The following is a 27,089-nucleotide window of genomic DNA, read 5'->3' as shown; positions in this document are numbered from 1 at the left end:
TTGATTTGAGAATCTTAGATGTTGTAGGAAGGAGTCTGTCTAGAGAACAAACTGCAGAATAATTGACCTTCTGGCACGAAGGTGACATTCTCCCTTTGGTGATGTTAATCACAGCCTTCCCATGGGGTTTTTAACTCAGGGCCCAGCAGAAGGGAGTGTTAGAGAGGGACTGCCCTGAATATAAAGAACTTTTTGACAAAGTAGTACAGGAGTAAAAAAAAGTTCTAAATGAGTCATTCGATCATATTGTTTGAGTTTGTACAGAAGTAACATTTGGGATTTGTAGCCTGTGGTCTTACTAGTAAGTCGTGCTAACTCTGGCTTAGTGGGACTAATGGGTTCCTGTAGAAGAGCAGTTTGTGGTGCTTCCAGTTGGTTGTGTTTCTTTCACAAGCACTTACCTGAGCAGCTTGTCCTTGTGTCTCCTTGAATACGTACCTCCTGACTCACCGCCTCAGGGTCCATCATGGCCTTACGTCACCCTGCTTGGTTTCTCCCATCTCTTCCTTTCAAGGCGCCATCAGAGTGATGGCAACGAGATGGCCCACACCAGGCTGCGCGCCTCAACCAGGGACCTCCGGGCGTCCCCCAAGCCAGCCTCCAAGTCCACCATCGAGGAGGACCTCAAGAAACTCATCGACCTGGAAAGCCCAACTCCTGAATCCCAGAAGAACTTTAAGGTATAGGACAGAGCTCGGGGCGTGTGGCTGTTAGGGTGGGTGGCCGGAAGGGCCGGGGCTGCTCACCACGGTGGCCCCTCCAGGAGGTGTTGGCTCCCAGCTCCTGCCCTCATGCACTCTGCCCTAAAATGAGCTTATGACGTTCTCCAAGCGTTTTGTCCCCACTGCCACAGCTTTCAGTCTGGGTTTTATATTTACCTGTCCCTACCACCCTTTATCTTCCTTAGTGTACCCCACTGCCCGTGCACAAGCCACGCTCTTCCACAGACGTTAACCCAGATGGCACTGCTTCTGAGAAGTTGGCAGAGCACCTGTGGCTCCCTCATCACAAAAGTTTTCTGTAAATGCCTTAGAGCCTTCTGTCCAAAGGGTCCCTCCTCCCACAAGTAGCTCCCAGTTCACGTCCTGTCCTGTGTGCCTCACCTCTGTCTGTGCACCACGTAGCATTCAGTCACTCGGAGAGATGGCCTGATTTACACCCACTCTCTTCACCTCCTCATCCTCCAGAAGCCACCTCTGCAGCCCAGCAAACTAGGTCTACATACTTACCTTCAGAACTTTCTAAACTGTCTTTACTTTGCAAAAACCTCTCCACTTCCCTTGCAGAATTCTAGGCTAGAAATTCTCTAAAGCCAGCCTCCCTCCCCATCATGTCCTGAGTGCCTGCTCAGGGTTTATGTTTGTGGGTCAGTGGCCAGACCTTGGCGCAACCACGTGGAAGAGTTTGTTCTGCCCGCCTTAGCTTGGAGGAGCCCTGAAGCCTACTTGAGGGTCTTTCTTGTCCTCAGAAGTGTATCATCTCCTCCTCCCAGGGCTTGGAGCTGGCCTTTGTTGAGTGGGGCCCAGAGCTCTGAGCACAAGGCATTTCTGTGTGCGGTGTGTTGTGTAGCCCCAGAAGGAGGGGATCTACCCCCCAGGAAGGGCAGCACAGCACACTTGGACATGTTCTGTTGTCCAGCTGCTTAGCTGAGTGACTGGTAGTCTGTTTGAAGTGACTAGAGAGTATAGTTTAAGAGGAACTCTGATAGTTGATTGGAAAGATAAACTGAAGTATTTCCTTAACTACTTGCTGTCCTCAAACCAGGAGCAGAGTGCAGGGGCCATGCCCAGCGGGATGAGCTATGTGGCCTTGTCCATTCTCTCTCCAGCTTCTCGTCACAAGAGTGTGTGTGTGCGTGCACCTTTCTCAAGATAGGCCAGACATACCCCCTAAACTGAAAAATCAGCATTTATAGAAATTAAGTGTACTCCAAAGGCCATTCTGGCATTGTGCTGCGAAATAAAGATTTATTAACATAAACATTAACATCATAAATCATTTTAAAGAATTGGTCATTCTTGATTTCTGTAATTTCTGTTTTATAAGCCAGCACTTCACAGCTCTGACTCATCACGCAGGGTACAAATTGTTTCCTTAGCAACCTCGCAAAAGACAGTACTTGAAACTTCTTTATCCGTCAGAACCCAAAGAGGTGTATTAAAATGTTTAAGTACCAGTTTCAAAATACAATTTTTTTCAGATTTTTTTCCTTTGAGGTTAGAGGAAAATAAAACTTGCCCTGAAAGGAATCTTTCCTCTAATTCTCGGTTTCCCATTTTTGGAAAGGGGCAAACTTAGAGCTTTGATTCTTTTGACTTACTCATGCAGTAGAAATAATTGAAAGCAAATGTCTCTTTTGCCCTCATTCCTGTTCTTGGCTTTTATTTCCAAAATGAATTATTTTAACATTCCTGAAACAGGGGTGTACCTTCTTTGTGTCCCGATTGCATTATCGAGAGACCCTCTGTAAAGAAGGCTCTCTGCAGGCTACTCCCTTACTGGGAAGGGCTGGAAGTAAGGCTCGTCTTTCTCCAGTGTCCTCCTTTTTGGTTTGGTTTCAAATGACTTTAGCTAAGTATCTCTGTGTGTCTTCCGAAATTCTCCGTTGGGATGTCCCTGGCTCTGCTGTGTCAGAAAGGCCCTTGTGAGACCTTTGAGAGGTCTTCCAGGCCAAGCCTGGCTTGAGGCCCCAGGCCACTGCATCAGGTGTCAGGGTCCTGGCAGTGGCCAGCTTTGGGCTATGAGACTTGGAACCCACTCGGACCACACTGGCTTTCTTGGAGAGCCCGTGCTACCTGTGAGTGAGTGTCAATATCAAATGAGAGGGTTAATCCAGGGTGATTTGCCAGCAATGTGTGATATCTGCTGTGGGACGTGGTGAGCTGTGGCTCAGCAGTAGGTGGCCACAGGGCCTAAGCACCTGCCACAGAGCTCCTGTCTCAAGGAAGATGGCAGTCTGCTGACCTTCTAAGAAACCTCACTGGCAGGCAGAGAGGGATCACCTTACCTCCCCCAACGGCTGCACCCAGCGGCAGGTGAACAGACACAGCGCAAACCCATGGTCCCGCTTTGCAGCCAGAGTTGTGAGGCACAGGCCAGAGGTGGTGGCTGCGGGCAGCTCCAGGTCTCGGGAAGTGCTGGTGCTTGCTTACGGCGGGTGCTGGTGACCAGCTCATGAAGCCAGGAGGCCTGGGAAGAGGGCGGGAACAGGAGCTGACCTGGAGCAAGAGGCCCCTCCTCTAGGCCGTGTTCCTCGGCTTTGAAATAGATTGGTGGTGCCGGATGGTTTTAAAGTTTGGGAACCCCCCCTTTTTAAAGAAAATAAAACATGGAAGTCTAATACGGAGAAGTCAGAAAGTGGAGTCCTCTGACGGGAGGGGTGGCTGTCATGGGCGCCTGGTTCTCTGCTTGAATGTCTCTGCTCCGCAGGCAGTGATGCTGTGAGGAACCGGTAAGGTCCCCAGGACAGTCTGCAAAGCCCCCTGGCCTGATGCGCTCTCAGAGCCCTTGTGAGTCAGTGTTGACTCATGGTGGTTCTTTCCCAGGGCTGCAGCACTGGGCACAGCCCAGCAAGCACCCTGGGAGGCAGGCCCAGGGCGCTCTCAGAACCAGATCGGTGTGCACGTGCCTTCAAGACTAGAGGGGAACAGGGATGGGGTGACGGGCCTCCCCAACATGTTGGGACGAGACAACTTTTTTTTTTCTCAATTTATTTATTTTCAGAAAAACAGTATTCATTATTTTTTCACCACACCCAGTGCTCCATGCAATCTGTGCCCTCTATAATACCCACCACCTGGTACCCCAACTTCCCACCCCCCCCTGCCACTTCAAACCCCTCAGATTGTTTTTCAGAGTCCATAGTCTCTCATGATTCACCTCCCCTTCCAATTTACCCCAACTCCCTTCTCCTCTCTAACACTCTAACAAATATCATGTCCTTTTAATGGGCGCGAAGCATCAAGGCGGATTGCCTACTTCCATCTCCTGCCCTGCCTCCCTTCAGTGCAAGATGTTAGAACTTCTAAGAAAGCATTGCCGCTCCAAGGATATCCTCAAGGTGGCAGCTCACAGCCCTGAAGTTTGTTAATATTTCCCAAAGAGGCTGAAACTAGAATTAGTGGAAAACCACCTTCCTGTATGACCATCAGGGCAGGGATACTCACTAGAAAAGGAAATCCCTTTGCTGACCCCAGAGATGCTAAAACAGGTTGGGAGCAGTGTTTGAATGGAGAGATCTGGGGCCTGGCCTGGTAGGCAGGAGTCGTACGTGATAGTCCTAGAAGCTTGCCGATGGGAGAAAGAGAGGATCTGGCTATATTTTTTAAAATCATGATCAGCGGGCCATTTCACCTCTGCCATGCCCACTCTTCTCGGTGAGGGTAAAGAAAAACCACCATTTCCATACCCAGTTCCCTGCACTGACAGACTCACAGAGCCCTGATCTCAGCAGCTTCGCTTTCTAGGCAAGCGTATATGTACCTTGTGCTTAACTCATCATGAATTTTTAGAAGTGAGCATAACTTTTACACCATCGGCTACACCTGGGGCTCATTGGCAATGCGCTTGACTAATTATTTGTTCATATTTATGTGGCAGCTGTGCACACCACTTCCTAGGGAGCTTTGACTTGATTAACCCTTGGTTTGATGAACAGAAGCATGTTAGACCCTGAGTGTCAGCTCTCTTCCCGGCGTCCTCAGCGGAGACACGGTTGTGTCGTCCTCTCTCTGCCCCTTCCCATTGTCCCAGAACGTCCCGCAGAGGCCTTCTGCCGGCTGAGACTCCGCCCTCCTACTCACATCTTTGCCCGTCCTCTACATCGTTCTCCCTGCCAAGGAGAATACTTGTCTAGGAAGGACTGAAGAAATGCAACTTTATTGCTAACCGACCAGATACTCTGCTGGCTCTGAGGCTGGATATTTAAAATACTGTTAATGTGTCTCTTGTTTCTCAAGTAATGGATTCTCAGAAGCTTGCTTTTTGCAAAAGGACCTCAACTAAATGTCAAATCTGGTGACAAAAGCAAAGGACAAGAGAGAACAGCTATCTAGAACTTCTGCCATTTATATAGAACTGTATCAATATGTAGATGGCTTCTCTATTTTAGTGGGTAGAAATCCATCCTCAAAAACATTCTGTCAGACTGATTCAGTAGACTCTTAGCAGCTGCTGTTTATTAAGAGGCACCTCCTACTAGAGCTGCTCTCTGTCCTGAGGACATAGGCCACCATGTAACTCCTTGTCCGCCCGCCGCTCTCAGTTCCAGGCGCTCTCCTCGCCACAGTCGCCTTTTCCTGCCACGCCCACGGCGAGACGGGCCCTGCACCGCACGCTGTCCGATGAGAGCATCTACAGCGGCCAGAGGGAGCACTTCTTTGCCTCCAGGGCATCACTTCTGGACCAAGCCCTGCCCAATGATGTCCTCTTCAGCAGCACGTACCCTTCCCTGCCCAAGTCTCTCCCGCTGCGGAGGCCTTCTTACACCTTGGGGATGAAGTCGCTGCATGGTGAGTGGTTTTGGGTGCTCAGATTCCTGGCTTGCCAACCTCGGTCAGCTGCGCGCCTGTAATCCCAGACCTCAGGGTACGCACGCTCCGCCTCCCCAGAGTCATCTGGGATGCCTATTTGGGGTCTGTTTGATTCGATGGTTGTCTATATTGTGAAATGGCCGCCATGGTGAGTCTAGTTAATATCCGTCACCTTGCGTAGTTGCAGAGTGTTTTCTTCCTTGTGATGGGAACTTCTAAGATGCATTCTTAGCAAACTCCACATAATAATAATAATAATTCCACACAGTAGTCCCCGTGACTTGTCTTTCTCTAATTTATTTCAATCAGCATAGTGCCCTCAGGGGCCGTCCATGTTGTTGCAAATGAGAAGATTTCATTTTTTAAGGCCAAGTAATATTCGTGTGTGTGTGTGTGTGTGTGTGTGTGTGTGTGTGTGTGTGTGTGTGTTTCATCCGTCAGTGGACACTTAGGTTGTCTCTTTATCTTGGCTATTATAAATAATGGTGTAGTGAACTTGGGGCTATATACCATATATTTTTCAAGCTTGTGTTTTCATTTTCTTCGTATAAATACCCAGAGAGGAATTTCTAGATCATATGGTAGCTCTATTTTTGAAGAACCTCCGTACTGTTCTGCGCAGTGGCTGCACCACTTTACATTCCCATTAACAGTGCACAAGGGCTCCCTTTTCTCCACAGCCTTGCCAACACTTGTATCTTCCCTTAACAAGTGTGAAGTGGTGTGGAGTGTTATGCCTCCATCAGAAAGGATGAATCCCCAACTTTTGTATCAACATGGTCGGGACTGGAAGAGATTATGCTGAGTGAAATAAGTTAAGTAGAGAGAGTCAATTATCATATGGTTTCACTTATTTGTGGAGCATAACAAATAGCATGGAGGACATAGGGAGATGGAGAGGAGAAGGGAGTTGAGGGAAATTGGAAGGGGAGGTGAACCATGAGAGACTATGGACTCTGAAAAACAACCTGAGGGTTTTGAAGGGACGGGGGGGTGGGAGGTTGGGGGAGCCAGGTGGTGGGTATTAGGAAGGACATGTATTACACGGAGCACTGGGCGTGGTGCATAAACAATGAATTCTGTTATGCTGAAAAGAAATTTTTTTTAAAAAAGCGTGAAGTGGTATCTCATTGTGGTTTTGGATTTGCATTTCCCTTATCATTAATGATGTTGAGCATCTATTCACTTACCTGTTGGCCATCTCTATTTTGTCTTCAGAAAGATACCTATTCAGATTCTATTTTCTAATTGGTTTGTTTTTTGGTTATTGAATTATAGGAATTCTTTATACATTATGAATGTTACCCCCTTATCAGATCTGATTTGCAAATATTATCTCCCAGTCCATAGGTTGCCTTTTCATTTTGTTAATGGTTTTCTTTGCTGTGCAGAAATTTTTTAGTGTGCATGTGGTCTATTTGTTTATTTTTACCTAACAAAGGTAACAAACCTTTGCTTTTGGTGTCAAATCCAAAAAGTCGTCATCATCAAAACTGATGTCAGGGAGCTTACTGCCTGTATTTCTTCTGGAAGTTTGGCTTTAGGTCTTACAGTTAAGTCTTTTATCCATAATGAGTTAACTTTTGCGGTTTGGTGTAAGATAGTGCTCTGGTTTCATTCTTTTGCATGTGGCTATCCCATTTTCCCCACACTGTTTATTAAAGACCATCCTTTCCCAATTGTATATTCTTGGCTCCTTTGTCATAAATTAATTGACCACATATGCATATGTTTATTTCTGGGCTCTGTTCTGTTTCATTGATGTGTTTGTTTTGATGCTAACACCATACTGTTTTGATTACTATAGCTTTGTAATATAGTTTGAAATCAGGAACATGAATGCCTCCAGCTTTATTTTTTTCCAAGATAGCTTTGGCTATTCAGAGTCTTTTGTAATTACATAATTTTAGGATTGCTTGTTCTACTTCTGAGAAGAATGTCGTTAAAATTTTGGTAGGGATTGCCCTGAATCTGTAGATTACTTTGGGTAGTAGCATGGACATTTTAATTATATTCTTTTATGAGCATGGAGTATCTCTCCACTGCTTTGCTTCTTCAGTTTTCTTTTATCAGTATCTAATGTAAGTTTACAGTGTGCAGGTCTTTTACCTCCCTGGTTAAAGTTATTCCTAGGTATTTTATTCCTTTTGTTTACTGTTGTGAGTGGGATTGTTAATTTCTCTGATAATTTTGTTATTAGTGTATAGAAATGCAGCAGACTTATGTGAATTGATTTGGTATCCTACAACTTTACTGAACTCCTTTGTTAATTCTTAGAGTTTCTGGTAGAGTCTTTAGGGTTGTCTAGTATCATACCACATTGCAAATAGTGAGTTTTACATCATATTTGGATGCCTTTTATTTCTTGTCTAATGCCCCGACTAGGACTCCTGATATTTTGTTGCGTACATGTGGTAAGAGTGTGCATCCTTGTCTTGTTCCTGGCCTTAGAGGGAAGGCTTTCGGCTTCCATCGTGGAGTATGTCAGCCATGGCCTTTATTATGTTAAAGTACATCCCCTCTATACCTACTTTTTGTGATTTTTTTAAAATCATAAATGGATGTTGAGTTTTGTCAAATGCTTTTTCTGCATCCACAGAGATGATTATATGATTTTTATCCTTCATTTCATCAGTGTGGTATGTATCACATTGATTTGTGGATGTTGAACCATCCTTCCATCCCTGAGACAGATTCCACTTGAGCATAGTATAAGGAGGTCCTCTTAATATATTGTAAATTCAGTCTGCTAATATTTTGTTGAGGATTTTTGCATCTGTGTTCATCAAGGGTATTGGCCTGTCATTTTTTTTTTTTTTTCTTATGGTGTCCCTGTCTAGTTTTCGTATCTGGGGGGGTAATGCCAGCCTCATAAAATGAGTTTGGCAGTGTTCCTTTTGCTACTGCTTTTTTGGGGGAAGAGTTTTAAAAGAGTTAATTCTTCTTTAAATGTTCAGAAGAATTCGCCAGTAAAGTCCTCTGTTTCTGGATTTTTGTTTGAATCAGTACTCAACAGACCTTCCGACCATCTCCTTACTAGTAATCAGTCTGTTCAGATTTTCAGTTCCTTCATGATTCAGTCTTAGTGACTTAGCACAGCAGGTGGCACATCAGTCTCATAATCATGATTCAGTCTTGGCAAGTTGTATGTTTATGGGGTTTATGCATTTCTTATGCACACTTTGTTGGCATAAAATTCTCCATAGTAGTCTCTTAAGATCCTCTCTATTTCTTTGGTATCAGTTATAGTGTCTGCTCTTTGATTTCTGATTTTGAGTCTTTTTCTTTCTTGGTGAATCTAGCTAAAGCTTTGTCAATTTTGTTGACCTTTTCCAAGAACCAGTTCTTAGTTTCATTGATCTCTATTTTATGTGTTTTGTTTATTTATTTCCACTCTGATCTGTTATTTCCTTCCTTTTACTAACTTTGGGCTTTATTTGTTGTTCTTTTCCTAGGTCCTTCAGGTGTAAAGTTAGGTTATTTGAGATGTTTCTTGATATGTAGGCATTGTCACTATGAACTTCCCTCTTGGAACTGCTTTTCCTGCATCCCATAAGCTTTGGTATGTTGTATTTTCTTTTTCATTCTTCTAAAAGTATTTCTTGATTTCTCTTGTCATGTCTTCTTTGACCAATTGCTTGTTCAGTAGCAATTAGTAATTATTTAGACTTTTGTCATAGTTATTTAGTAGTATTTAGTTATTTAGTCTTCACACATTTGTGAATTTTCCTGTTTTCTTCATATAATTGATCCCTAGTTCCATAGCATTATTGTGGGGAAAATGTTTGATTTCAGTCATCTAAAAATTTAGTAAGACTTGTGACCTAACATATGATCCATCCTGGAGAATGTTCTATGTGTGACTGAAAAGAATGTCTATTCTTTTGTTTTTGGATGGACTATTCAGTATAAGCTGTAAAGTCCATTTGGTCTAGTGTGTCATTTAAGGTGGATGTTTCTTAATTGACCTGTCTAGATGATCTCTCCATTGATGAAAGTGGGTTATCAGAGTCCCCTACTATCACCATATTGCTGTTTCTCCCTTTAGGTCTGTTAATATTTGCTTCACATACTTAGGTGCTCCAGTGTTGGGTACATAAATATTTACAAACATTATATCCTCTTATTGGATTGTTCCATTTATCATTATGTAATACCTTTTTTGTCTTTTATTATAGTGTTTGTTTTAAAGTGTTTTTCATCTAATACATTACCTTTCTTTGGTTTCCGGTTTGCATGGAATATCTTTTTTCAGTTTGTTTATGTCCTTACTTCTCAAGTGACTCTCTTACAGGCAGCATATAGGTGGGTCATGGGTTTTCTTTACTCATTCAGCCACTCTGTGTCTTTTAATTGGAGAATACAGTACATTTACATTTAAAATAATCAATGATAGGCATAAACTTTTGTTTGTTTGTTTTTTTAATAGTTCCTCTGTATTCTTTTCCTCTCCTGCTCTCTTCCTTCATAGTTTAATAAATTTCTGTTGTGGTAGGCTTAGGTTCCTTTCTGTTTATCCTCTGTGTATCTATCATAGGTTTTTGCTTTGTGGTTACCATGAGGCTTATGTATAACTTAGATTTATAACCATTTATTTTCAGTTCATAATAACTTAAGTTTAAATGCATTCTAAAGTTCCACATTTTTACTCTCCCCCAACATTTTATGTTTTAGATGTCACAATTTACATCTTTTTATCATGTGTATCCCTTAATTAATTACAGTTGACCTTTGAGCAACGAAGGAGTGTGGGATATCAACCATCTATATACTCAAAAATCCATGTATAACTGTTGACTTCCCAGAAACATTAACTACTGTAGCCTAATGTTGACTGGAAGGCTTACCATTAACATAAACAGCCATTTCAAATATTTTGTATGGTATAGGTCTAATAAACTAGAATCTTACAATAAACTAGAGAAAAGAAAATATTAAAAATCGTAAGAGAAGATACATTTATTTTTTTTTTAAGATTTTATTTATTTATTTGTAAGAGAGAGAGAGTGAGAGCGAGCACAGGCAGACAGAGTGGAAGGCAGAGTCAGAGGGAGAAGCAGGCTCCCTGCGGAGCAAGGAGCCCGATGTGGGACTCGATCCCAGGACGCTGGGATCATGACCTGAGCCGAAGGCAGCTGCTTAACCAACTGAGCCACCCAGGCGTCCCGAGAAGATACATTTATAATACTGTACTGCATTTACCAATATCATAAACTTACCTTGTCTGTTTGATTAACCATCTGTCAGTACCTATACAATTTTTGTCTTATAGGATTCAAAACACTGTAGATGTTATATGTATTGCTAACACTAGATGTCAAAAGTGAAAAGGAATGCGTACTTATTTATAGGTATAACAGTTTGTGCACAGATGATGAAGCAAGAGCAGTATGATTGCTCTCTGATAGCCTAGCGGAACTGATACACTTCTTCACAGTGGCCTTGTCTGTACACTAATGAATGAAGCCCTCTAAAATTTTTATGGCATAAAGTACTACAGTCATATTCGTAGTACAGTTCTAGAAACATTGTTACATTTTTTCCTATGATGATAGGCTGATACAAGAGCAAGAGACATAATTTACAGTAATGTAATTCCTTGAAAGCAAAATTTTAAAACAGTAGAAAAACTAAGGCATTATTAATTATGTATTAAACATCAGGCACACGTGCCTATGTAAGGACAGGTCATCCACTTCCATACAAGACTTACACTCAGTGTTCTACATGATGAGTATTTGGATGATGGTGATATTGGCAGAAAAGCATCTTGTACAATTACTGCTATATGGTTAGATTTTTACACAAAATGTTTACATATACAACAGATCAGTTTATTAACTGTATGGCCTGATGATTAGTTATTATTCATTAAGTGGAAGTGGATCATCATAATGGTCTTCACCCCTGTCTTCACGTTGAGTAGGCTGAGGAGAGGGAGGATGAGGGGTTGGCCATGCTGTCTCAGGGGTGGCCGAGTTGGAAGGAGAGGTCGGAGAGGCAACACACTCAGTGTAATTCTTTGGAAATACATTGTAATTTCTGTTTTGCTTTTTCATCTCTCTAAATATGTTTCTATACAGTACCGATCCTTCCACTGTGAGCATTAGTTCAGAACCCACATCCTATAACGGTTCATGTCATAAAAGGAGTCAAAAGCAGTCTTAGAGAATCAGAACTCTTCTGCCAGACTGTCCAGTGTCAATTTGTTTTCTGGCACTTCTTCTCTGTCTTGTTCTTCCTCATCTGGCACTAGTTTGGAAGCACTCATCTCCATCCAGTGGCCTTCTGTTAATTCCTCTGGTGTGTTGTCTGTTACCTCTTGGACTTCTCCAGGATCTGCATCTTAAAACCCTTCACCTCCCTAGTCTTTTTGCCAAATCCACAGCCTCTTTCATGATTTTCTTGATTGGTTCTATTGTAAATCCTATGAAGTTATATACAACATCTGGACAGTTTTCTCCAGCAGGAATCCATTATTTCAGGCTTGATGGTTTTCACAGCTTTTTCTATAATCTTGGTGGCATCTTTGATGGTACAGACCTTCCAGAATTTCATGATGTTCTATCACAATTCCCTTCCATAGTGGTGTTGACAGTCCTTTTCACAGACTGCTGTGTGTAGGGAGGCCTAGGTGACTCTGTCACGTAAGCATTTGCCTTCAGCTCAGGTCATGATCCCAGATTCCTGGGATCAAATCCTGGATCAGGCTCCTTGCCCAGTGGGGAGTCTGCTTCTGCCTGCTCCTCCCCCTGCTTGTGCACCACTCTCTGACAAATCTTTTTAAGAAGAAGAAGAAGAAGAATATTGTGTGTAATCATCCTTAAAGGTTCTGATGACCCCTTCCTTGATCTGGGGGCTGAATTGGAGATGTCATGTTTGGGGGCAAGTAGACTACTTCAACACCAACTCATGGGGTTCTAGGTGGCGAGGGCATTGTCCAATATCTAAAGTACATTAGAAGGCAATCTCTTGCTGGCAAGGTACTTCCTGACTTCAGGGACAAAGCAGCAATGGAACCAATCCAGAAAAAGGGTCTTCACTTTCCAGGCCTTCTTGTACAACAAAAAAGTCTGACAGCTGGTATTGTTTCAAGACTCGGGGTTGGTAGGTTTATAGAAGAGGGCAGCTCTGATCCTAAACTAAACTGCATTTGCACAGAACAGTAGTCTGTCCCTTTCTGCCTTAAATCCTGCTGCTCACGTCTCTTCATATGGATTAAATAATAAATGCCTTTTGTGACATTTAATTCTAGAATAGGGCACTTTTGTCTGCATTAAAAACCTGTTCAGGCAGATATCCTTTCTCCTCAGTGATTTTCTTAATGGTGTCTGGGAACTCATCTGCTGCCTCTTGGTTGGCAGAAGCTGCTTCTCCTGTTATCTTGACATTTTTAAAACCAAACCTCTTTCTAAAATTATCAAACCATTCTTTGTTGGCATTAAATTCTGTAGCTTTCGATCTTTCACCTTCCGTTTCCTTTGAGTCGTCATATAATGACTTTGCTTTTTCTTGAATCATATTAGAGTCTGCAGGAATGCCTTTCTTATTAGCCATCCTACACCCCCCTGAAAGCTGCATTTTCAATAGGAGATAAAAGGGTATTTGACAAAAAGTACCACATTTTTGTGTCTTGTGGCACTGCTCTGGTGACAGTTTCATGAATTTCCTCTTCTTTTTTTCACAATGGTCCTTATGCTAGATTCATTTACCTTGAAATGGCAGGCAACCACAGCTGCAGACCTCAATCTGGGATACACGTCAAGCAGTTCAACGTTTTTGTGTTATTTCATGTCTTTTCTGCTTTTTGGGAACACTTCCAGCATCGCTAGTAGCACTTTGGATGGGTCCCCTGGCATTATGCAGGGTTTATGGTGTTGCACTTTTTATATGAAAAGTACGTGAGAACGGAGACCAGTTTTTGCTGTGATACCCAGTTCACTGGAGAGAGGAACTGCTCATGCAGAGATGATCAGCCTCACATGCATTTTAAGTAGCTACTTTGAACACCAGGCCTCACTGCAGTAGCAACAGGAGGTGGCTCCAGAATTATTATAATAGTCCACAGTATGTGCCATAGTGAATTTTGTGCAATTATGATGTAATACTGCATCGTTGTACACATTTCTCTCAACTGTGAGTGGTGCCCTGTACAGTATGTCTGTGTTTTGGAAAGTTTTAACTTTTTATAATAGATTTATATATGTATTTGGCATTCAAGATATTCTCTTTATAGATATATTTCTAAGCTGTGTAGTTTGTCTGCAAATTTTTGAAATTGTTGCAGATCTTCAAAAATTTTTCTGAAATATTTGTAGAAAAAAATCCACACAGAAGTGGACCCATGCACTTCAAATCTGTGTTGCTCAGAAGCCAACTGTAAAATAATTATTTTTATTATATTTGTCTTCTTTCTTGCTAGCCTTGTAATTAATTTAATTAATTTACTACTGCCTGCACTATATGCTTACCTTTTCCAGTAAGATTTATATTTTATATTTCCTTTTTACTAATTAGCACACCTTCTTTTCAGCTTAAAGACATCCCTTTGACATTTCCAGTAAAGCCATTCTAGTTGTGTTGGACTCTTAGATTTTTTTTTTTTTCTTAAAGATTTATTTATTTTAGAGTAAGAGAGAGCACAAACAGGGGGCGAGGCAGAGAGAGGTGACAAGCAGACTCCCGGCTGAGTGGGGAGTCCTGAGTGGGGAGATCTGAGCTGAAATCAAGAGTTGGATGCTTAGCTAACCAAGCCACCCAGGCACCCCCTTCTTCAACTTTGTTTGTCTGGAAAACTTTATCTCACTTTCAATTCTGAAGGACCACCTTCTTGGGTAGAGGATTCTTGGTTGGCAGTTTCTTTTTCTTTCAGCCACTCCCTTCTGGCTTGGAAAGTTCCTGTTGAAAAGTCTTGTGGGGGTTCATTTGTACCTACCAACTTGTTTTTCTCTTGCTGTGTTTAAGATGTTCTTGTCTAACTTTGGAGACTTTAATTATAATGGGTCTTGGTGTGAGTCTTTTTATATTCATCTTGTCTGGAACTCTGGTCTTCCTGGATCCATAGGTTAGGGAAGTTTTCTCTCTCCTCTTCTGGGACCCCTCTAATGCAAATGTTGGTCTGCTTAATATTGTCTTATAGGTCTCTTGAGCTGTTTCACTCCTTTTCATTCTTTTTTTCTTTTTGCTGCTCTGATTGGATGAGCTTCATTGCCTTATCTTTGAATCCACTGATCCTTTCTTCTGCTTCATCTAATCTGCTGTTGAACCCCTCTAGTATATTTTTTTAGTTCAGTTATTGTATTCTTTGGCTCTGTGACTTCTACTTGATATTTCCTTATGTTCTCTTTTTGTCGAAGCTCTCACTATGTTCACTCTTCTCCCAAGTTCAGTGAGCATCTTTATGTCCACTACCTTGAACTCTTCAGGCAGATTACTTATCTTCCTTAAATTAAGGATTTTTTTTTCCATGGTTTTATCTTGTTTTGTTCATTACCTACTTCTCTGTCTCCTCGTGTTGCTGGGCTCCTTGTGTCAGTCTCTGTGTTAGATAAGACAGCCGCCTCTCCCAGTCTTGAAGGAGTAGCCTCGTTTGGGAGATGAACCTAATCCTTCAACTCAGACCTAGCTCTTTCTGGTCTCTCAAACCTTTGTGATGGTCCAAACAGCCTGTTTCATTTTTAATAGACCCTAGTAGTTGGGGGTCTGCCAAGACCAGTGTCCTAAAGGGGAAGATCTCAGTCAGCACCTAGATTTGTAGGTGATTAAAACCAGATCCTGGGCACCTGGGTGGCTCAGTGGGTTAAAGCCTCTGCCTTCAGCTTGGGTCATGATCCCAGGGTCCTGGGATCGAGTCCCACGTCAGGCTCCCTGCTCAGTGGGGAGCCTGCTTCCTCCTCTCTCTCTCTGCCTGCCTCTCTACCTACTTGTGATCTCTGTCTGTCCAATAAATAAATAAAAATCTTTAAAAAAAAAAAAAGCCAGACCCTCTGGCAGCAGCTCTTAAAGTATGAAAATATACAGTCTTATTGGACGATAACTATAAGCCCCACTGGCCATCAGAGTCTGGTGATTTCAGAGTGTCTCCTAGGTGGCATTCCTAAAAATTGGGGTACTAAGTGAGTGTATAAGTTCCTTTCTGAGAGATAACAGTGAGCCTGAGGAAGGCAGAGGGCAGGCACAAGGATAGCAGACACTGGCTGGCCTCTGTGCCCCACGAGCACTGCCATGTGCCAGACCTGATGCCTGCCCTAGGCCAAAGCTATGGAATAAGCAGAAAGACAGGAGCTTGTTTCGGTCTGCGTTCTGTGCAGTGCCCTACAAGTGGTAGGCTGTCAAGAACTGTCCCTTCAATTGTTAAAGTTCCATGGGACCCAGGATTGCAGGTCCCCCCATGGCTCCCAGAGCCAGGCAATCAAGGGGCATCCCTTGGGTGGCAGCCCTAATAAGTACTAGGACACCAGGTGCACGTACCAATCCTCTCCGAGCATGCTTGCTAAAAACAGATTTCCAGACCTTACCCAAAGCCTGCTGAAATTTAATACAAAGGTGTAGTTTGGAGATTATATTCTTACCAAACATCCCATCTGCTATTGTGATTGGGCACATTTGGGTAAAATTACATTATTTTTTGGAGACTTGTATCCATTGGACCCCTCCAGCCACCATAAGAGCCCAGACTTGCCATTGCTCTGTCTTCACTAGACTCTGAGGGTATTGCCTGTGGTGTCAGCCAGTTGTTGGTTGACTCATTCATTCAGTGAACAGCCAAGTATTTGTCTAGGGAAAGACGTATTGATGCCAGGTACCTCCATGTTCTTGCCTTTAGTTTATAAATGCCTTCTCTGTGACTGCTTTCTTTTATGAAAGTCCATATTCTGAGACTGTGGTTTACATTTGTTCTTTTTCTTCCTCCTCGGTCCACCTCCATTCCGAAGTTCTGCACCCACCCTCCCCTACTGTGACCTAGCTCAGCAGACTCCGGCTATGAAACCTGGGGTCCTGCTTGTTCATTAGATATGCTGTACCCGGGCTCCCATCTGGCCTTTCTCCTTCCGGGTGTTCTGCGTCCATTCAAACCCATGTTACTTTTCCTTTCTGCTGCTTCTCTGGAGCAATATTTTCTTTGAATCTCCTGCTTGCCTCATTTGCTCTCTCCCCACATCCCACAAGCTCTCAACCCACACTTGTGCGTGTCCCTCTACACTTCTGTCCTGCTCACTGCTCCCCTTCACCCCGATGATAGGCATCCCTTGGGGAGCATGCCAGCTTCCCCCTGCTCCCTCTCCCCCATCTGATGACAGCTGGAATCTGGCTTCTCTTTTCTTCACAAGATCACCCTCCAAAGTTGACACATGAAATGACTGCTTTTTACCATCTAGACTCTAGAAAAAACTTCCTGGTAGTGACCAAATAGGCCCTAGCCTTTTCTCCCCCTTGGGTCTCTACATTGGGGCCACTCCCCCCTGAGTTCCATTGCTCCTGCAGCAATAAACCCTTTGTGAAGGCATGTCTGCATGTGTCCCGTCAGAGCAGACCCGGTCTTCTAGAGGTTTTCGTTCTAAGAGAGCAACCTGGAAATCGCACATGCAGACACTATCCAGCCGCGGAAGGCAGGGAACAGGCTGCCCTCTGTGAGCTTCTTGCTTTCCTGAAAGTCAGGCAGCACGGTGACCCATCTCCTAGACGGAGCAGCCCTTGTTGGGCCGATGCCTCAGCCCTGGCCTTTTCAGCGACTGTCACTGGGCAGTGGGGAGGAGTGGCTTCTTTTGTACATATGGAAATGTGGGTGCCAGAGATAAAAGGGGAGAAGGGTTGTGAGTGACACGCAGAATTGTCTGTTCCACCTACTTCCCCTTGGTGGGAGCATGTTTAAATAGATCAGAGCATTTAATATCTGGCAGTATTTGTTGATTTCCATTTACTCATCATTTTGCTAATTTAAGCACATTAATAACTAGCAGCTGTACTTCAGAGCAGTTCTTTTTGTCATTTGAAAGGGAAAACAAGCACTAAATATACTTTGGTTTACCAGGCTATCATCACTGGGGAAACTTTTTAACTCCTTGTAAACAGGTGTTTCTGGAGTCACTCAGCAATTTTAACTGAGATTTGAGCTTGCGGTGGCATGGATTTTTACTGTTACAGTCCCGGTGTCCCTTATCGAGAGGTCGCACACTCTGCCCTTGCTTCTGCCTCAGCCTCTGCCCTGCTGAGAGCATCTGTGTGTCGTGCACTCTGTTACCTGCCTCCGTGAACTTGAGCTGTAGCAGCTTGCGCTTGGACAGCGGGGGGCTCCCTGCACCCACTCTTCCGTGCCTCAGGCTGAGCAAAGGCTCGTCGTCACGATGACTTCATGTTTGTGTTTTTAAAATTGTTACCTTAAGGAAGCTCAGGCTACTGGACTGCTATGATCCAAAACCGATCCCAAGAGTTGCTGCTTCTGTCCTTGGGAAGGAGAGCATGCCCACACCAATCCTAAAATCACCTGCCTGTAGTAACTGCGTTCGGGTAATCGAGCACTCTCGTGCAATCTGATTTGCTCCCCACATCAGCCTGCAGACACATCAGCTGTGGAAACCAGCGGGCCAGTCCCCGGGGACAGGGAGTCCACAGGCAGGTGGTCAGGCCCCAGGGCCGAGTCCAGTATTCTGCCCCAGAACAGGGATCAACAAGCTTCTCCGGTCTGGCTTTTGAAACAGGCCTCGTTGTCCTAGTCTGAATCCTTGACTCTGGGGAAAAAACAAAAACAGGAGGACGTGTCTCCCCACTCCCCATAGACAGACAGCTCCTATGGAAGCAGACATGCTGTCTCAGGGCAAAATTAACTTTTCTGGGCCTCACACTACTAGAGCTGAGACAGTGAGAGACGATTAGGCAATGAGGTAAGACTGGAAGAAGCTAGTTCCTAGTTCACGGCTGCTTTAGAAGAGCCCCTGACCATCTGCAGGTCGAGAAACAGGTTCTAGGTCACACTGCCTGGGTAAGATCTCGAGCGGTTCTCCAACAGGCGTGAGAAGGATCTCATCTCTCTTCTCCATCACAGGAGAGTTCTCGGCCTCAGACAGCTCCCTCACGGACGTCCAGGAGACCCGAAGGCCTCCCATGCCCGACCCTGGCCTGATGCCCCTGCCCGACGCGGCTGCCGATTTAGATTGGTCCAACCTGGTGGATGCGGCCAAGGCCTACGAGGGTGAGTCCGGGCAGGACACGCAGGGCTACAAGGCCATGCCGAGTTTTGGGGGGTGTGAGGCTCTGGTTAGTCTGTCCACTCTGCTGTTTTGCACACACAGACCGCACGGGGCGGGGGGCGCGCTTCCAGCTGGGGCACTCACTGTATGATTTAATCTGATGTAGCCTGACATTTCCTCTACGCAGGATTTTGTAGCATGGCTGTCTCCCCTCCCCACACGTGGGAAGGGCAGGGAGTGGGGGAATCCCAGCTGTCACTTGGCTGAAAAGAACACCTGTCCAGAGAGAGTCTTTGACCAAGTGGCGAGTTCGTCATTGCGAAGTGCACCATTGGATCTGTTAGGGATGCTTGTCCCACTTGGCCCTGCCCCAGCCTTGACAGATGTTGGGTATTCCCTTTGCGTTTCCCATTCACCTCTCCTGACTCTGGCAGCATGTTCTCAGTCCACACTGCCCTGTGCCAACCCTCTGTCTGCGCGCTTCTCGGACGCAAGCCCTCCCACGGGCGCTGGTGTGCCAGCACAGAAAGAACGCGGAGTGTCAAGCTGTCCGTGTATGTGGACGTGAGGTTGGCAGATGCCCTTTTTGAACTGACTGACTCCACTCTGTGGTCATCATTCCAGATTCTTCAGTGCTAAAATGTTCTTTAGAAAACAAAGACAACAGATGAGTGGTTTAGGGTTAGGGGTTTTTTGTTTTGTTGTTTGTGGGGGGGGGGGGTGGCTTATGTTTGAAGAATTGAAAGTAGCTAGTGCATCAAGCTGTAATTTTCAGAACTTGCTGAGGTGACAGTGAATTAGGCCACAGGCAGCCCCGTGCTGGCCGCTGGCAGTTCCCCAGTACTGACATGACTGTAAATTTCAATTTATTGGTTACTCTCCCTTCTAGGAGATGGTAATAGTTTTGTGTTTTTAATGAGAGGTTTTGAAAATTTTATGGTGTTTTCTTGGCTCAAGTTTTAGGTTGGGTATATTTTAAAACATGTATGGTTGGACTTTGGCTAAAACCCACCAAGGTAGCCAGGAATCTTGGCTAGTGGAAAACCTACTTCTAGAAGTGCGTTTTATATCATCACTGAGTGGAAAAAGCCCTGGTCTGGAAATCTGGCACAATGCCTGTTTCCAGGGAAACATGTCATAGAATGCTACTTGATGAGTAAGAAAAAGAAGACTACAAATGGATTCACAGCCCGGGTTTTCAGAAGGGATCTTCTACCGCTCCTGTCCTATAGCTGAAACAGTGGTTTTCTCCTCCAGGGTCAGCAGAGAAGCCTCCTGATGTATCCCCATATGGGGATTAGATGTGACCGTCAGTGTAGGCTAGTTGTTGACCTTTGACAGACCCGGCCTGGAACGTGGCTCCGAAATACTGATCGTCTCCTCCTCTCCTCCTCTCCCTCCAGTCCAAAGAGCCTCCTTCTTTGCTGCTACTGACGAAGGCCACCGGCCCTTGAGTGCTGCATCCAACAGTGACCAGCTCGAGGAGCAGGCTCTGGCCCAGATGAAGTCCTACAGCAGGTTAGTCACCCTGTAGCGAGGTCGGTACTCTGCACCGTGTGTCCCCAGCTGTCGTGACAGCAGGTGGGGGAAGAGGTGGAGGCCGCAGGCATTCGCTGACCGGAGCTCACCACCACAAGGCCAGACTCTTCACATCTTAGAACGCTCTATAACTAAAGCTGTACACATAATGAAACTGTTCTTGATGACTTAGTCTTAATCATGAATATTTATAATTCACGAGGCCTTAATACACGTATGCCCTCAGGACTGATCACCTCAGGTGAGGAAAAGTATGTACCTGGCATCCTTGAGCCTGGTTTTGGAGTGCCGCCCCCCAGTTGGTCGTACTTGGTCAGTTGGTGCCCCCATCTTAGCAGCTCCCCCCGTGCCGTGTCAGATCGACGTTAGATCCGGGTCACCAGGAGAGGGAAGATTCGAGAGGACTCGAAAGGCAAGTGCAAACTGAGACCCAGATGGTTTCCTGAGTAGTTAAGAGCAGGGATTTTGACTTTTGCTGAACTGTACCGAGATGGATCCCACTGTCTGATTTCAAGTGGTGAGGCTGCTGGGGAGTTGCGTGCTCGGACTCTGTGGGAAAGCATCTGACAGGCCGCCGTGGTACACGCTGTGGGTGCTCCCTGATGCAGGAGGAGGTCAGCGGCTTGAAATCGCTCCTTTTAAAACCTTTTGAGGATGGTTAAGAATCCAGGTATCCAGGAGACAGGCGACAACAGGGAAAGTGAGGTTAGCACAGGTTGTTCAAATAGCTGTGGACTGTTGCTAAAGACTTCGCTGATCGAGTGTATAAGGAAATGCTCTGCACAGGGAAAGCGGAAGAGTCGGGGTGGCTTGTCTGGGGTGTAAGGGACAGGTGCTGCGTTCGCTCTGATCACTGAGGCATCTTGGGACCGAGAATGGCAGTTACTTTGGCTGTTGAGAACTTTAAAAAGAAAAAACAAAATAGAGCATCAAGGGCACAGTGAACCCAGAATGTACCTTAGGATGGGCCCTCCGAGCAGAAGTCTGAGTGAACAAGTCTGTCTTCCTGCGGAAGGATTATCGAGCAGTGAGTTCTTCAGTCTTCGCAGAACCCGAAGAGGGTGGTGGTGCCAGGCACGTGTGTTCAGTGAACAGATGGAGTTGTGTTTCTAAAAATCAGAGCCTCTGCAGGCACGTAATTCACTCTGAAAACCTTCAGAAGTCAAGACAGGCTGCTACGCGTTTTCCTGGGGCGCCCCCTCTTAGGGGTTTGGAGCTTCTTATCGTTTCATTTATTTACAGCCTTGAGACACTCGTGCCACTGTGAATTTGGCCTTTGGGGCTTGTAGATCTAGAACCAGCAGAAGACAGCAACACAGCTCCAGTACATATTGCCTTTGAGTCCAGGACTCGAAAACCTCGGTCTATCTGTGTCTTTTCTTTTGGCCTCTGGGGAGAGGCAGCTGCACGTTCTCCTAGCGGAAGGCTTTAGCTTGTGGGTTGTGGACTCTGAGGTGGTGGATCCGGCTCGAGCTCACTCAGACCTGACTTCAGGTCACAGGAGCTGGACGAAGAACGGCTGACGAGGGCTGTCTGCCCAGCCAGTTGGGTGGCCTTGTCATCCACTAGCTCCCTGGGGGGGGTTTTGGTATTCCATAAGCGTGGCATTACCAGCACTTCTGTTAATTGGGAGAAAGAAACTGGCGGGCCTAGTTTGCTATTATGATCTACAAAGGAGACATTAAGGTTGGACGGATGAGCTTTTGAAACACTCTTATTTTTTAAAATATTTTAAAGGATATTTAGACAAGCTTTCGAGACAGGAGCATGATAAGTTAGCTGCACGTGGATGAGTAACCACAGACTGTTTTCTGGGGACAGAGACCTACCTTCTCCTGGTCTCCCCAAGGTAGGGCTGACCTCAGCCCTTCTGCCCCCAGAGGAGTGGCTCTCTCTTTCCTTCAGCCACTAAAGAGAATAGGAAACACTGCACAGCTGTGCGGTGGAAACACAGATATTTGTACCTTCCAGAAAGTACCGCTCCTGTTGCCAAACAGACCATTTTCACTTACTGTCCTGTATTCTTTTGTCGTGACAGTGGAAGCTACTGATGGGCTGCCATTCACCCTTGCATTACCTTTTGTTAAAAATGACCATTTTCTTTTTTTAAAGTGAAAATGCACATTGGGTCACTGTACTGAGAAATTTGACATTAAAAAACCGTTTTACAGAGACAGCAGCCTCATTAACAACTGCCCAGCAAACCCGGCCAACACTGTCTTTTGTTTCTCATCCCCAGCAGTAAAGATTCCTCCCCCACTCTGGCTTCTAAAGTGGACCAGCTGGAAGGTATGCTGAAGATGCTCCGGGAAGATCTGAAGAAGGTAAACACATACTCTCAAAGCAGAGCCCGGTCAGTGCCAACTGCCCTTGAACAAATCCCTATTAGTGGAAGAACACGTGGGTATTGTCTGTTTTCTCGGGACACACGGTCCACGAGCTTCTTGGTGCTCGGTTCCCACCAGCACACCCCGTGCAAGCAGGCCTTCGTTGTCACGTGTGCAGAAAAGTTGTTGACCCCGGCCAGCCCCGCGGAGCCCTCTCTCGGCCTCCCCACCCCCGGTCTAATGGGTCGGTAGCCCAGACCCACCCATCTTCACTGTCAGTCGGGCTCTCACACCAAGAACATGGAATGTAGTTTGACTGTATTAAGAGCCTAAAACCAAACAACAGTCCAGAATTTTAGACCGCCCTCGCAGAAGACATTAAGGTACACGGTAATGTCTTCACGTTCCAAAATAAACCGTAGTGAGCCCCCGGGGGACCCGATCCCTGGCTTTGAGTATCGGGATCCCCAGGGCCAGGCCGGGGATACAGTGTTAGGATGAAGAACAGAAGTGGGTGAAGGGGACACGCAGGTCCCCGGCCACCCCTCCAGCCGCTGGGTCCCAGCCCTCTCCTCCTCTGCCCTGCCTCCCAGGAAAAGGAAGACAAAGCCCACCTGCAGGCGGAAGTCCAGCACCTCCGGGAGGACAACCTGAGGCTGCAGGAGGAGTCCCAGAATGCCTCGGACAAGCTGAAGAAGTTCACGGAATGGGTCTTCAACACCATAGACATGAGCTAGGGCAGGCTGCGGGGGGCCGGCCCGGGCTGGGGGAGGGGGCCCGGGAGGAGGGGGCTCTGTGGTGAGGTTTGGCGCTGCTTCGGCCACGCCGCCGAGAGCCTGCTCAGCCCGCCCGCCCTAGCTTCCTACTCTGGCCCCTTGCGGGGAGCGCACAACACAACAATTGCAGATCAACAATCATTATCTGCCTTTTGTAGAAAAGAAAAACAAAAAAGTAAATAAAAATTTTAAAAAGTAAAATAAAAGTTTAACTGCTAAAATGTGAATGTCTTTATTTTTTTGCACAATATCTTTATCTGTTACGTATTTTAAAAAGCAAGTGGGCCTAGGCCGCCTGGGGCCCATCTGCCTCTATTTCCATGAGCTCTTACTGATTTCAGGTAACCCAAGCTTTCCCTCGTTATCCTGACCCATGTCATTGCTCCTAGGAAAATAAAGTTTTTGCACATGGTTTCTTGGGGGAGGGGGATTTCCTTACCTTTGTCCTAAAATGCCTGGGGAGGGAGGTGCTTGGAGAAGATGCCTCCCTCCCTTGAATGACCTGTGCATGAGCTAGTGCCCTTTGTCCCTACCTTCTGGAGGACAGCGGGCTCAGGGTTACCCGAAAGTCCGTGCGGGAGACAGAGCCAGTGCCTCGGGCGAAGCCCCTTTCCTGTCCTGCATTGTGACGTCACTCCACCCCTCAGTTACTCTCCCCTAGAGATGGTCCCCCGTGTGCGCTGCTCAGAGCTAGAACCCTTTCTGTCTGGTTTGACTGGAATCTGCCTCTACAGCTTCCTGGCTCCAAACATTACTGGCTTTCAGAATTCCTCCAGACTAAAATCTCACTTGTATGCATTTTGGTCAAAAGTATATCTTTTGTTTGAGATGTGTAAAGATGAAAATGTGGCAAAACTGTATTTTTAGCTTACTCAAAAATTACCATATTAATCAATTCTCTCCAAAGCAAGACTTGACCAGTCTAGGGAAAAGTGAATGTTAAATTGTTTTAATTCTCGCTTGTTAGGAGCAACGACTGTGATCATAGAATGGGCTCTGGAAACCTGCATGTCCCAGTGTGCAATTCCAGCACGGCGTTTTCTGAATCCTTTTGTGGCCAGCCAGAGGATTCTGCTGCAGAAATGACTGATGTGCTATTTTTCCTGTCTAGTGATGCAGCTGCCCTGGGCCTCTGGCCATCATCCCAAGGCCCGCAGGCCTGCAGACGGACACACCAGGCCCAGGCCCACCAGTGTTGAGGGACCCAGGGAGCCCTGGGGGCCTTGTTTCTTGCCTTCATAAAAATGTCATGAAGCTGCCACCTGTGTCCATTCAGTGGCAACTCTGATGTAGGGAACATTCTGCGATGTCATCTGCTCGGAAGCTTCCTGCCCCAAGTGATCTCAACTCCTTCCTCCATCCCTGAAAGACACAGGATGGATTTTCTCTCTCCTCCCCTTGCCCCCTCCTCCAGATTTTTACAGTTTCATTCATGATTGTGATTTTTCCAGAGAATTATTATTCTTTTTTTTTGGGGGGGGGTGACATTTCCATCCTGGAAATAGGAAGATTTCGGAGTGCTCTGTAAAGATCTCAACTGTCTGTCTCTTTCTCTCTTTGACTTGTATGAAGGAGATTGTTACATTGCCTGATATCTCTTTGTAAATGAGAAAGATCGCTGACCTCCAAGCATTCTGAAGTCTTGCTTATCCTTCTGAGTTCAGTTTTTATTTTGTCTTTCATTTGTTTGGGGACTTGGGGCAAGCTATTTATTAGAGTTTTGCAACAGAATCTTGTTTGAAGCCTTTAAAGACTACTTGTAAAATTCAAACAATAAAATTCATTTTAAACGCTCTTTTAAAATGCTTTGGTATTATTGCTTGAGGTTTTTAGATTTGAAAGACCACCCAGGAGCTCATTGACCCTCCTTGCAACCAAGTATTCTCTCAGGGCTCCATTAACACTAAATGATTCTTCAAAGTTTCTGTGCCTCTCAGAATGTTAATAACCTTTTTTTACTCCGTTCATATGTCCTTCGAGAATTCCTAATTTGGCTTCTCTACTTAAAATTTAATATTTGCAGAGCACTTTCTAATTAGTTCCCTCTTCATTATCCATGTGTGGGTTTTCCATAACAACACTGTCATTCCCTGAGACCAGCACATTTTTGGACTGCCTCTACGGCATCACCCAAATCTGAGTTAGATGTTCTGTGCTCAGAGAATACAAATGCCTGTTAATATCAGGCTGTGTAAAATATAATTAGAAAAGTTAATCTACTGAAAAAATCATAATGCATTCCAAAGCCAAATGGAACCAAATTTTTAAAATCTACCACATCAGTGTTCCTCTCCACTGGTGCAGCTAATTGAGAACTGACAGAGTTCCTTCCTTCTATTTGGTTCAATAACCCTACAAATTCTAGAATTTCAAGACAGGGCAAGACTGGATGCCATGAGATAAATCTGATGAGCAAGCTAAAATCGTGGTCTGTCTAGACCATGATTCTTACCTGGTTTGAAGGGCTTTTCCATTGTTGTCGAAAGGCTTGGAGGGGGGTTGGGAGTCCCTGGGAGAAGGGGCCATTAGCCTACATTGATGGAAGGGCCATTTGGTTGCGCTTCATCTCTGCTGCCTGTGATAAAGAGATGGGGTCGGATTGGGTTACCAACTCCTCAGATGGGGATAAAATTGATAATCCAGGGGCAAAGGAAATAGACCAGTGAGCTTAACCCACTTGTCTCTAGTTAAATACAGAACAGTAACCTGAACCATTTCAGCAACCTGCTGCTGCTTCCCTCTCTCAACCAAACCGGAGAGGAAAGTGCAAGATGGTGCAGCTGGGCCACAAACCTGGGGCCAGTGCAGCCCAGGGCATGGTTCAACAAAAACGCTGTTATTTTTTAAAGAATGATTCCACAATAATGGCTCTTCTCGGTAGAAATTAGGCCCCTGATGGCCTATTCATAAGGAATAAGCATTGGGTCCATCTGAAAAACTTTTAAGGTGTTCAGAGACTCAAATCCCATCGACTGCACAGCAACTCTGTCCTAGGTTACATTACCTAAATCTCTGAGCATGGCTTTTTCATGGTAAAATCGTCACAGTTTCATAGAGTTTGAAGGATTAAATGGGATCAGACGTGTAAAGACAGTGATGGGCAAACCGAAGATACAATAACACGTCTTCCTCGTCTTCCATCTCCAACAGGTTAAGGCTTTTCTGTTGTTTTTCTGGGAGGGTGTCCTGGCGTGTTAATAGCAGAATGGGATGGAAGGGTCAGAATGAGCTCCTCCGTCCACCTTCCTGTCAGTCAGGAGCTTTCCATCCCCTGCTATGCTTTTTACAACACTGACTCTCAGACTTGAGCCTTCACCAGAATAGGTCATAGGGCTACATCCCCAGGATCTATGATTTAGCAGGGCTGGGGTGGGGACTTAGCGTTTATATCTTCTAGAAGCTCCCAGGTGATGGCTTAGGAGCAGGGCTTTCAAAGAGTAGCCTCAGCATGTGGACATCCAAACCCATGGACAGTTAAAAGAAACAGATGCTACAGGGAGAGGCACATAGTGTGTCCACATGCCTGAGTATCATTTTCATGGGTCAGCCAACCACAGAGCACCTTGTAGGAGAAACAGGCTTAAAGTATAGCTAAAGAGAGATTAGGTAAAAGGCTTTTTTTTTTCCTTTTTTACTAAAGAGGTAATAATTTAGAGCCCCCTTTACATGAATCTTTCTGCCACTCAACTATTTTTTGTTTTGTTTTATTTTTTTTTAATTTTTTATTTT

The 27,089-nt window shown here is 45.2% G+C and overlaps 1 protein-coding gene across 4 annotated transcripts in view; it reads left to right on the top strand.

Annotated features, from left to right (window-relative positions):
• Positions 1-25,157, top strand: part of SIPA1L1 (signal induced proliferation associated 1 like 1) — a 136,644-nt gene extending 111,487 nt beyond the window's left edge. For 2 of the 4 annotated variants that reach the window (XM_059373835.1, XM_059373832.1), the window contains 6 exons: positions 515-680; positions 5,264-5,510; positions 18,574-18,720; positions 20,122-20,236; positions 22,500-22,581; positions 23,178-25,157. In XM_059373835.1, coding sequence (XP_059229818.1) covers positions 515-680; positions 5,264-5,510; positions 18,574-18,720; positions 20,122-20,236; positions 22,500-22,581; positions 23,178-23,321 — 901 coding nt within the window. In that variant the 3' untranslated portion in view covers positions 23,322-25,157. Of the gene's footprint in view, positions 1-514; positions 681-5,263; positions 5,511-18,573; positions 18,721-20,121; positions 20,237-22,496; positions 22,582-23,177 lie in introns of all 4 variants that reach the window. The other 2 variants (XM_059373834.1, XM_059373831.1) reach the window with 1 other exon arrangement.
• The last annotated feature ends 1,932 nt before the right edge of the window (positions 25,158-27,089 follow it).

The sequence above is a fragment of the Mustela nigripes genome, chromosome 13 (assembly GCF_022355385.1).
Source record: "Mustela nigripes isolate SB6536 chromosome 13, MUSNIG.SB6536, whole genome shotgun sequence".
NCBI classification, from domain to species: domain Eukaryota; kingdom Metazoa; phylum Chordata; class Mammalia; order Carnivora; family Mustelidae; genus Mustela; species Mustela nigripes.
Note: the sequence above shows the minus strand (reverse complement) of the source record. Positions and strands in the feature narration are given on the sequence as shown.